This window comes from Leguminivora glycinivorella, chromosome 2 (genome assembly GCF_023078275.1).
Source record: "Leguminivora glycinivorella isolate SPB_JAAS2020 chromosome 2, LegGlyc_1.1, whole genome shotgun sequence".
Taxonomy (NCBI): domain Eukaryota; kingdom Metazoa; phylum Arthropoda; class Insecta; order Lepidoptera; family Tortricidae; genus Leguminivora; species Leguminivora glycinivorella.
In genome coordinates, this window is record NC_062972.1 from 13,668,650 (window position 1) to 13,681,682 (window position 13,033).

A 13,033-nucleotide genomic window follows, 5' to 3' on the forward strand; every position below is an offset into this window, starting at 1 on the left:
CTTCACGGGTGTAAGCCTCGAGCGAACCAATAAACGAGTGATCTCTGACTGTTGCAGTTGCTTCAGATCACGAGGCCAAGCTTATTGGTTTTTGCAAACGAAGTTCTCGGTAAGTAGTGAAAATGCTAAGGAGGAATGTTATTGGTCCCATTGGGGTTGGTTAAGTGGAGATTTGGATTTATGAAGTGGTAAACACTAAACAGTCCTTGGACAGCACTTTTGCATCGACACAGAATAGTGTCTAGTGAGTACGTAGAATAAAATTATTATTGTATTTTATTTGGCTGTTTATTGGACTATAGTACAACACTTAGAGGTATGTTTAGTACGTAGTTTAGTCTACGTCAAACGGCCAATAATATTTATTAGGCAATCATGTTATTGTCAACTTTGAAACAATAACAATTCGTAATACTGAATCTCTCCCTCAAGGTTTGCCAGAGGGCGATGGAGCGCAGCATCCTTGGTGTCAAACTGACTGACAGGATTAGAAATTCCATCTTGCGCTCCAAAACCAAAGTAGCCGACGTAGCCCTGACAGCCGCTAAGCTTAAATGGGACTGGGCCGGACACATCTGCCGCATGCCAAACGACCTCTGGGCCAAGAAAAGTACCGAATGGACACCAAACATAGTGCGGCGTGATGGCAGACCGCGAAGGAGATGGCGGCACGATCTTGACGTCTTTCGAAAAGATTGGCCGAACATTGCCTTAAACCGAGAAGCGTGGAAGAAAGAGAGGGAGGCCTTTGCCCAGCAGTGGGACACAACAGGCTAACAAATAAATACTGAATAATCACGTCCAATGGAATTAATATTATTGTAATAACCGAAGATCAATCGGAAAGTTACAAGGTTATGATCATTATCTAATATTTGAAGTTCAATATTGACATGATGACACCTATTAGGGAGTTTAGTGAAGGTTGTCTCCAAGTCATTACATGTAGATTTGTGCAGTCCTTGGGCTCACGGTCGAACATTTTAGGTTTATAATTACTCATCACGTTAGTCACGTTGCCGAAATGCGGGAATGACATGCATTAAAATCACATCACTGAACAGCTTCGATCTGAAAGCAGAGGCGAAAGTTGTGGAATCGTTGCGACTACAAGTATAACATTTTGCCTCCGCGATATAGAGGTGACGCTTCATCGTAGCTTCCATCCTTAACATTAAACCATTAGACTGAAAACATTTTTTACTACATACAGCAGCCAGCGTAGAGACTGTGAGTGATCCACGTATTCAATTCATCAAATAAATTAAGTTTCGAGTTCTCTGTTAATAAAAATTATTTGCATAATTTTTTTAAGACCTGCCATAATTTTGGCGAAAGGTTTCTTAATGTTGCTTTCATATTTGAGTGTTCCATATAATCATAATTATCTACAGCTCCTTTAAATTGAACCATCGGGCATGAAGCAACTGAATTTAGAAATTTGAGATGACTGAACAACGAGGCGGAGCTTCCTATGTCATGACCTTTAAATAAAGCACCTCCTACATCAGCCGAAGCTAATAGATATGAATACGAATCGCGAATGAAGAATTTAAATAAAATACCTACTTTGCTTAATATATCTCCTTCGTTCACTAGTTTAGCTTGAATTCATTTAGCTGTTTACTTCAAAAGTTAGGTAAAGTTAGCCTCGTGTTCTTTCACTCAGTGAGTGACATCCTTGTCACCTTTAATATTTCTAATTATTCATAGAACTTATTGAGTGCTTGGTATTAAATCAGATTATCTGACAAAGTCTTTATTCCATTCAATATATCCGGTAATGAAAATAAAATCAATGCATTGAATATAATAGTTGGACCTATCGAACTAAAATTGAACATGTACTTAAAATATTTAGTGAAGTATACGAAATTATACGAAATTTCACATTATCCGAAAAATACGCATAATTCTTTTTCTTTTCGTTGACACATTTTCCGCATGTCTAGGAGCTAACACGTGCGCATGTTGACAACCCATACATGTGTGCTCAATTTATTTAAATATCTAGGTTGGAAATGGGTACGATTCATATATTATAACCTACTTAAGCTTTGTCTCATTTAGAAATGTATGACAATATGAATTTCATACACAAAGGTACCACGAGTAACCTTATACAAATGTCATGAGGACAAATTAATATTTAGGACATCGTACAAATATATTTGTAGGTTACTCTGTATTCTATGTACGACTATCGTACCAGCCATACTAGTAATATATGTATAAGCAATAAAGACTAAAACGTTTTCAGAACGGTTCTGATTTCATCAAAATATTACAGGACCTTGGCTCCACAAATTGCAGCAAAAGGTGTCCATCGATCAAATTTTTAAATTAATCCGAGGGTCCGTTGATAAATTTTCGGCACGCGAGGTCAAAGCTTGGAATGCAGGGGCTGCTCAATTGTCAACACGCACCGATATATTATAATAGGTTCCATCACTACCGGGTCAAGGTGTTAGGACCCAAAGATTTGGGCCGCATTTTGGATGCGACCTTCGGCTTTTTTCGGGACAATGCAAGTCGGACACAATCGCGCAATTTCGCACAATAAAGGCTCGGGTAGGTGCAGTCATGATTGCCTCTGGGTACGACTGCGTATGAAAATTACTTTGGGACGGTTGGGTAAAAAGGGTGAAATGGAAAGCAGTCACACGAATGTGTGTATTCCACATACTTGTGTCTTGTTCGCTGTTGGTATTTTATTTCTATTAAGTGTTCTATCAAGAAAGATAATTTAAAATCATTAAAACTGATAGTTTTAGGGTCAGTCACATCAAACCACTTGTCACCGTTAAAAAGTTCGTTATTCGTGTTGATGATCAGTCTGTTAACTTTGGTTGATGCAACTGGCCTTGAGTCGGTGAAATGCTACAAATTTCATCATCAAGTACACGTATTAAGTTTAAATTAGAGAACCCTCCAGCTTTTTGGCATGTGCCAACAATTTTTTTGTAACAGATACCTACCTGTCGCATAATATTTATTTTTGACTTCTTATGAGTTTGTTTTGTATTATAAGCTGTAAGTTGACATTTTATATAAACGCCTTATTACCTGCTGATATAGTTTTTACTTTTTAAACAGCAGCTGTTTTGTAACATATGAAATTTACCGCTCAGTCAAATGCTTAGTCTCATCCTCACCTTTCTAGAGATCCAAAATACATCTTCTCTGGGGAGTGACAACGTGGGGACGTTAGCTGTCTAATCTTCAAACTATTTCTAAACGAAGTTTCTTAAAGTGACTGACCTGTCTAGGGAGACGGCGACCAGGCTGTAGACTGACGCAGCCACGGACAGGCCTTGCACGTAGGGCACCGTCTTGCACATGAGCCATCCCAACACCCATGCTGTGGACAAAAAGAACATGCGTTTAAATCTGTTTTTTTCTTTTATTGAATCAGTCAATCATAGCGTATTTACATAAACATTTTATACAGTAAACAGTGTCCGTAATCACGAGATTGCGTCAAATATTTTCAGAATCAAATTTTTGCTTTAGGTATCTAAATAAGATATGGATGGGATCATATCCCGTCCTCCGTGTGGTGACGGGCTAAAAATTTCCTCCCGTGAGTGTCGCAGAAGTCGACTATGTGATATGGGTTGAATTGAAATCCCACATCCTGTAATTTTTGATACTGACATATTATCCATGTCGTAGTTATCGAGAGCTTATATTAAACGTATCTTAACATCATCAAATTACGAACCGATAGACTAAAAAAGCTGCAACCTGTAACACTAGACACCGTGGGTGCCTTAATAAATTAAATATATTACCTACACGTGAATTATTCTGAGTGCTCTCTTGACTGTCAGAGGAGTAAATTGATTATTGTGCAAAAGTTTCACGAACATAATTTTATTATTGACGGTAATTTCATAATTCAGATCATTCAACTAAATCGATTCGAAACAAAAGCTTTAGTAAACTGAAATATCCGTAGATACCATAAAGCGATTAGGTACCTAAGTCCACTAGGTAAGGCTGGAACCGAACCCGAGTCTTCAGCTTACGCAGGTAACGGTTCTTTAATGTATGACTGGTAACGAGTTTATTTCAGTTCATAATTATGTACCTATAGGTAGTAATTACTTAAATTAATAAATCAAAAAAATCGTAAAATAGTTTAATTTTCTTAGAAATGTACCTTTTTAAATAGATATAAAATGTTATACCTACTTCTTAAAGTCGTACGAGATCGTAAAATACCCTGAAAGGTCTTAAAAAACAACGACTCTATTAGAAACTTCTTTTATTTTATGAAATATATTATACATTTCAGAAAACCTATAAGTAATAGGTTTCCTAGAAATGCCTAGTATTATTTCGCGTATTACTGGGCGATTTCAGAAATTATAATACCTACCGCAATTTCTAGGAATTTCATGCTTTGACGGATTACACACACCTATAATGTGATAAAATGAAATTAATTTATATAATAATATAAATGTGTAATGTACACAAAATTAAATTTTACTAAAAATATTTTAGCGCCTTTTAAAAGTAATGATGCTATTTCATCCACCACAAGCCACGCTTGTAAGATGAAGTAGGTGTAAGGTGTCGACTTTTATTACAAATTTATATTATAAAATATCTGGGCGACCGAGCTTCGCTCGGTTCTGTTTCGTATCCTTGACCTGTGTCGCCATCTAGTTCAAAAATAAATAGTACCTACATCGAGCGAAAAATTCTCAGTCTTAACAACACAACTACTCTACACGAGATGGCGCGCGTTTCGCCACAAAAGCTCAAATAGTGTATTTTTCTATTCGTGTTAGCCTTGACCTGTGTCGCCATCTAGTCTTTGCAATAAATAGTACTTACATCGACCGAAAGAATTCTGTCTTAACAGTACAACTACTGCGCACGAGATGGCGCGCGAAGAAAAACGCATGAAAACTCGAAAATTCGCGTTTTCCGGGACCTAAGGATAAGTTAGATCGATTTTTCACCCCCGAAAACCCCCACATAACAAATTTCAGCGAAATCGTTAGAGCGGTTTCCGAGATCGTCGGTATATATAAATAAATAAATAAATAAATATACAAGAATTGCTCGTTTAAAAGTATAAGATAAATAAATATTATGGGACATTCTTACACAGATTGATTGAGTCCCACGGTAAGCCCAAGAAGGCTTGTGTTGTGGGTACTCAGACAACGATATATATAATATACAAATACTTATATACATAGAAAACTTCCATAACTCAGGAACAAATATCTGTGCTCATCACATAAATAAATGCCCTTACCGGGATTCGAACACGGGGCCGCGGCTTAGCAGGCAGGGTCACTACGCGCTAGGCCAGAGCGGTCGTCAAACACACATGATGTTATTTAGCAATGAATTAGTTAGTAATTAGTGTTATTAATGTAAGTGGTAACACTACAGGACATTATTTATAAACCAAACCAGCTATCTGAAATACCATCAACTGTTATTTAGTAAACCAACTGTTGCGCCCCCTTACTAATATTTTAATACTACTATAACGTCTCCAAAATTTCAAATAATGTTCTAATGGTAAGCATTCAAGCAATCAAAAATTACATCGATCAAATATTTCATAGGTTTCTTACTTTCTTCAGCCAATATAATAATTATCATAGTCAGCTATTAATTTTGACAGAAAGTACCTATAGGTCATCAAAATTTCATTATGAAAAAACAGAACACCTTGCATCTTTACAGAGCCCAAGCAACAAGTTGGCTCAGGTCACCAAATCAATATTTACACGCCGCCCTGCATCTAAAACTGGGCCAGGTCACTGTACTACCTGTGACCCGCAGCCTTGCAATCTCCCCTCCCACTCGCACCCACCGACACCACTCGTCCCTTCTCTCTCCGTTGGCCTTGTCCCATCACGACGCATTACAATACAAAAGTTGGAAATGACAGAACGTCTTCAATTAATTATGTATCGTAGACGGTCGAGGTAGAGTCGCGATTTCCTTGTAAGGTGAAATGCAACCGTTTTGGCTGTATCGATTTAACTTAGTTAATAATGAATCTGATTTAGGTCTAATGATACAGCTTGTGATTTGTTTTTTATAACCTATATTTTTGACCTTGACCTGAAGTTGACATCCAACCAAATAGCTCAATAATTTGATTGCTGTTGTAGTATTCGGTAACATTGAAATCAATGCACGGTTATGTAAATTATATATGTATTAGAAGTTACAAGCTATGATCTATCATTATTACGTTCCTTACGCCTTGGCCCTTGATGGATACTAAAGATTTATTTGACCAACGTAAAGAATCTAATACCATAATTAATTAAATATGGTACTAGATTCTTTGCGTAGGTCAAAATCTTTAGGATATGCACACTCACAGAAAATACGGACTGAAAAAATATGTATACCTACTCGTAAAATAAGTAGTATATTATTATTATTATTAAACATGTACGACGTTTTTGAACTAATATACGTTTTTATACTTAAGAATAACAAGAGTATTGATAATATAATAAATCTCTAAAATAAAAACATTTTATTTAGGTATAACATATATTATTATATGTAGGTACGTAAAACAGCATAAAGAAAATACTGAGACAGGTACAAACACACTCAATTAAGGTGAATAAAGGGTAAGGTGAATAAATACTCAAAAAGTAGGTTTACGCTTTGCTCACGATTTAATATCTGCCCTCTTCCACATGTTGTCATGTGTTTTTCTTCTTAAATCAAACAAAATCATAATTTATACTGACTAATTTTCAAAAAGAAAAGAAAAAGTAAGTCTGTGATTGAACGACCGTCTGATGTAAGTTAGGATAGGGCCTAGGATGGAGTTACCTTTGCAATACTTTATAAGTCATGTCCTAAAACAGTATCTATCGACACATCCTACCTATCTGATGCCCGGGAACCAGACAACCGAGAGCCCTGTCCTTGAAACCCGGTTATGCGGAAATACAATATCGTCGCCACGCCCCCTTCGTATTATTTATTGCTTTTCAGCCGTTCGAGCTGGCCACCCCAGGGAATTTATAGCGGGTTCACGCGGTGTTGCCAAAATTTACATTGTCTTCCCGTAATTTATGGGATTTTGTACATCTGTTTCCTTTTTGCGGAAGGCGGACGCCTTTTTGCAGTAAAGAGTTGGAGTACTGAATTTTAGCGCACTCAAGAGACACGTTATAATAAATTAGGCCGACAAAATTAATACCACAGTATCTAAATATTTTGTTTTCGTTTTCGTATTCTAAAACGTCAAATCAAGAATTTTTATTTATTTCGTTAATGCTTAGAGATTTTTATTTTATTTAGTTCAATCTCCTTATTAATTTTAAACTACGCAATTCCTTGGCAATTACGTCAACATCTATGAAAGGTCGTAATCTGATATAATTTAAGCAACGAAGAAGTCTCAAGAGAATACGTAGAAACTCCAAAGCAAGCAAGAGTTTTAAACGTTTTGCGTTGTTTTATCGTTTTACAAAAACAAGGATCTTATTTGATGTGAAAACTTGCTCATTTCAAATTTCACAGAAGTTTCTTCAACCGACATATCAATAATTATACTTAGTAGGTATTTATTCGGAGAAATTGTGTTCTAAAATAAGGAGTATGTAACAATATTTTATAACAACAAGAAACCATACGTTAGTACCATTCCATACATGTACATACGTAACTAGAGTTTAAAACAGTAGACAATTATATTAGATATGACATTATGTTAAGAAAAATATTTGAATGTGATTTCAATATAGTGTCCTTTTCATGAAACTGCAAAACAATAAAAAAGAGACCTAAATGAAAAATGTATCTTGGCAAAAGCAGTACCTATCCCATTCCCACACTGTCTGCTTCGACGAGAAAGTAGATGGTCATTAATAGGAACTCGACAACGCAAAGTGACTGTTTTCATATCTTTAGAAATTTATATATTAAGTAATAAAATATATTAAGTAAGCTTAATCTAAAAGAAAAAATATACAGTACTATAAAAGCTACCAATTTTTTTTTGAAACACATTTTATACCCAAGAAACAAAAGCAAAATGCCTAGAAACTCCACGCCAAAGATCACGCACTCACACGTGACGGCACTGACATCTACACGCTCCCATGTGTTCCCAGTTGTACACATGTACAAGTTGTGTACGTTTAAAGTAAGGAATAGTAAACACTCGTCCTGGCTGGTTCAGCGGTCCCTGGCCGGGAAATTGGGTCAGCGGCTGATCGGGGCCGCAGACTTGTTGCGGGACCGGGTATCATTTGTGTTCGGTGCGTGTGTCTTGTTTTAAATTAATAATAAATATTATACTTTTTAAGTACTGGTTTTAAATTAGGTTTTACAATAATTATTTTTTTATATGACGCAAGGAGTGACTTACCTGCACCCGAATGTTTAATAAATTCATCTTATACATACTGCGCGTAAACGTTATAAGGGCGATAAATGAATCCATGCATGTAATTCAATATTGTTATCATTAATTAAGAGGTGTTTTTGAGTTACTCTTAATTTTCACCCCATAATGAATTTTTGAACATTTTCCCAGCAGCAATGTACTGTAAACGTTGTTGCTATGAGAATCAATGACAACTGTCAACGAGCGTTTAACGGGAGCGTCTGCAGGCCGAATTAATTTGTATGGATAATAAAAACAAATTTTAAGTAAAACTTATCTATTTAATTACATTTTTTATGTCCTATACTCACCACCGTTAAGAGGTTCCTCCGTATTAGGTTTACACCCGTATTAGGTTTATATTACATAGATATAAATATGTAGGTATTTATGTAAGTACATAATCTTAAAATACCAATATATTCGTTACATTTACTAATTTAACCCACTATATTTACCTACATGCTCTAAGAACAAATTAAATTATTTTCATAGAAAATATTTTAATTTGTATTTTAAGTAGTCACACTACTATTATACTTCATAAACATGAAATAAATGTCATATACAAAGAAAAAGTGACCAAGGCCTCCAAGTGCCCCGAGCTGGAATCGAACCAGCGTCCTCTGTTTACCGGACGGATACCTAAAGAGCACGGCCACCGGGTCACGAAGGCAATGGTTGAAGATTCCAAGTATATGACATTTCCGAAGGCTCGTGGCGCGTTAGCTTGAAATTTTGTGACAGTTCTAAAAACAGTTTTTTTAGTCGGAAACAATACAACATATTTGTTCAGGATGGTATCGTCGTTAAGAGGATACGGTAGCGAAAATGCTAAAATGGAAAGGAGCCCCCCTTTCAACTTGGGAATTTTAGTTAAATATACAAGTGTTATTAACTAGATTTATCGAAAAAAAATTGTCCATTAAGAACAACTCAGTCAAAAGATATTTCAAAAAAATCTTTAAAATCGAGGTTCCGCTCTAGACTCTTTCCTCCTTCAAAACTTAATCAATCGGGACGAAATTTGAGAATCTGAATAACAATGAAATAATCTATGTCGGATCGTTTAGCTTTTTTGGTTAATTGTTACCAATCTTGAGTATCACACCTTTTTTTGCGCCACAATGAAAAAAACCGTTTTTGGAAATTTTTGATTGGCTCTAGAGTCTTTAAAAGCAGAACATCAAAAAAATCAAAACGGTCCGACACAGATAAAAATAATAAAAATCTGTGTTGAAAAAATCATTGCTCTATCTTCAAAAACCAGGGAGGAAATAGTCGAGAGCGTTTGTATGGAGAATTGACCCCTACCGTATCGTCGTTAAAATTTCATGACATGTAATAATTTTCTCAACGGAGTTTCCACAACAAGAGATGGCTCTAATATCCCACATAAAATGCCTCTATGATTTTCATGAGTCAGTATGACGTATCATGAGTGATTATGTTAGCGTTTTTCAGCGGTGCTCGACTAACACAATTTCGGTAACGATATACCCGCCTGCCCTCTTTGCCCCGGAGTTAGGTTTTGGGCACACGTGAACTATTTTCTATACTCCGTTTCTTTTAAGATTAGAATTTTCTGTCAAACGGGTAAACGAAGAAGCAGTGGTCGTAAACATTCCTTCTTCGATTTCGGCCGATACCACTGATTTCTCGGAACTTATGCACATGCTGTATGTAGATAGTGACAATGACGTTGAAAATAGAGCATAGTGTGAGAACTCTGCCTCTTTAGGTTTTTTAATGTACAACCTTTCCATGAAAAATTGCACACACAATTTTTTTAAATTCTTAGCTTTCCATCTTACAATATAAATTAACCAAAGTTATGTTTCTTATCTGTTCACAACGCTGAGTAATGTATGTGTTAATAAAACATGATAATAAATAAGAGATATTTATTAACTCGTATTCACTGTTCGATCCGCAGAATGTGCCCGATAAAAAACCTTATATCTCGTTCTTGACAGGTCTCTCTAATGCTAAAAAAAACGAAGTATAGTATACCATGAGTTCTGAATGCGTTGACAGATAGTCGAAACGTCATGGAAAATGTATGAAGAAAGTAAACGGCCTAAACATCAACCTATTATCTTAATAGCAATGTTGTAAAGAATACCTACAACTATTTATTTATTTATTATGAGTTTTACAATGAGACTTTAAAATTATCGAGTCTGTCTTATTGATTTTGTAACTTTGATCCTTGAATTATAACCCCCTTATTTATAAACATACTCGTACTCTAAAGTTATAAAGCTGATAAAGTTCGTTTGTCCCTTTCCGACGTATTGGTGTGAATTGTGTGATAGAAAGGGACAAACGAACTTTATCGGCTTTATAACTTTATTGTACGTTTATGAATAAGGAGATAAGTGTATGAATCTTTATTACCTACCAATTTATCAATAGTAACTAAGTATTTACATCACAAATAGAATTACGAAAATTTGGAAATTCGTACATGTCCCATGTATTAAAATAAAATACTATTTTGTGTAAATTTTGTATGATTGTCCTTCACAGTATCCTTTTTGACTGCATGAATATTTTAAGGCATGTTCAAATATAAACTAAACCTAAAATACCGTCTAAACCTCTACCACAGGCAATGACATTAACGTTACAGAAATAAAATGTGCCATTTAATGTTACGGTCTGAAAATTAAAGTAAGTATAATATAACATTCTAAAAATAGATCTTTTGACGCACTTAATACGCTAGTTACAGAAGCACTTTAATTAACATAATTTCATTTATTTCTCTTTTAAGGTAAATGAAGACAACCCCTTATTGGTACTGTTTTTTTATGAGTTGTGAAAAAGTTTAATTAAAATTGTATAATTTGGAATTTGTTGAACAATTTGTTGTGTTACAAAGACATTTATTATTGTTAAAATTAAAATACACCACTAATAAACAGAGAGGATTCGAGTTGCCTAAGTGACGTTTCGTGATGATTCTCCGTTCATGCGGATAATATCATGAGTTCAGTCATAATCTTTAAACCGATAAAAATATAAAGTATAGTACCTAAGATCCTTATTGGTTTCATAGGTAACATCAACTCCTTAAGGCACTTGGGGGTCTTGCGCGGCACGTATGTACTTAATACCAGCCAGTATGTTGTAAAAATTCGAAACCAATAAAGTTATAAAGGATTATTTCCAATTCAATATGTAAAGGAAGAAAAGGAAGGAATGAAAGTTTTGATAGGTACCCATTAACAAAACAGTGAAAGCAAACCTCAATTATTTTCATATTACCTTATACTTATAACCTAGTGTCCCCGAATCCTAAGGCGGCTAAGTGATTTCCTCTAGGGGCTGATAAATTGGGTAGCGGAACTAAAATATTGGCTCGCATCGTCCTACTTCTCGCCCCGCCAAACTGAGTTAAGATGTGTTTTGATAGCAACATTCATGTAATAAGTAACATTGAAACCTTTTCTAAAAAGTTTCAATGATATAAGGGGTCATTTAATTTGTATGTTGAGTAGTTTTCTTAAATGTTTTGGTTATCACTCTCTTGTTATTCTCAACAAAAAAAAAATACTCTAAAATATTCGTTTTATAAACGTAACTAAGGCAAAGTAATATTAAGAAGCTAGGTTTAGAGAGCCATTTTTGTTTAGTTGGTTGTTTCGGAACGATTTTTGTAATGCATATCTGTTCGCTAATTTACGTCAACGGCTGATGTTGCCCTCATTTTGTCGGCCTTTCCATATTGAATTGTATGGTGGTGGTGTCACGAGCGTGTAACGTTTTGTGTCGAGCCTATGATGTCACGAGTGTACTTTAGTGATGGGAACGTTGTCGCCGCGTAACCCATTCGATCGATTGTGGAGGTTGCGTGCGGGATGCCCGCCGAAGTTAAAAATATCGGATGTTCATCTTCGTTGTGAAATGAAGTAAGTATATACCTGTATTCGTGTGATGACAAACAATTCACTAGTAGGTATATAATTTGCCTAAGGCCAGGAACAAAGATTTTAGTAGGTAGGTATTAATACTAGTTAATATTTCGTAATATTTTTAAGAAAATCGACCATGTACTCACAGCATTATCCTCATGTTATTTGTTACAACTTTTAGTAATATATAAATATAATTAACCATTAACACATTTTTAGAGTTATTTTTATTCATAATAAATATAGAGCGTATTATGTTTGTATTTGTTTTTCTGCCGACCACAAATTCAACGTTAATACCGTAACTGTAACCTATTTTAATGTTAAATTTACTTTTCACTCGTACTTTATATGTATAGTTTCATAACAATATAAAAACATAATTATAATTTCCACTGCTTCGCAAAATCGATTTAAATCGAATAAGGAAATCGCAGCATACATGACGATATAGTTCCGTGGTGCACCACTATTCTTAAGTTCGACGTGAGTTCGACGGACAAAATAACAAATCTACCTTCACTTTGTGTCTGCAGTTTGAATAGCCTTTTTTTATATCGCTTGTTTTAAACGCACGCCAAGTCGGACTCGTCAAATTAAAGCCGCAATGGAAAACTAGTTTGACGGCCGTACGTCGTTTGAACAGTTAATTATCGTAGTGTCACATTAGTTCCAACGGCCGCCGCTAGCATTAATATTAGACGTGCCCATA

General features: G+C 35.3%; 1 protein-coding gene across 1 annotated transcript in view; it reads right to left on the bottom strand.

The window, feature by feature from the left end:
- Nucleotides 1–13,033, bottom strand: part of LOC125237831 (neuropeptide SIFamide receptor-like) — a 147,399-nt gene that overhangs the window by 58,000 nt on the left and 76,366 nt on the right. Inside the window, exon 2 of the mRNA XM_048145042.1 lies at nt 3,262–3,361. Within this exon, the coding sequence (XP_048000999.1) occupies nt 3,262–3,361 (100 nt within the window). The remainder of the gene's footprint in view (nt 1–3,261; nt 3,362–13,033) is intronic.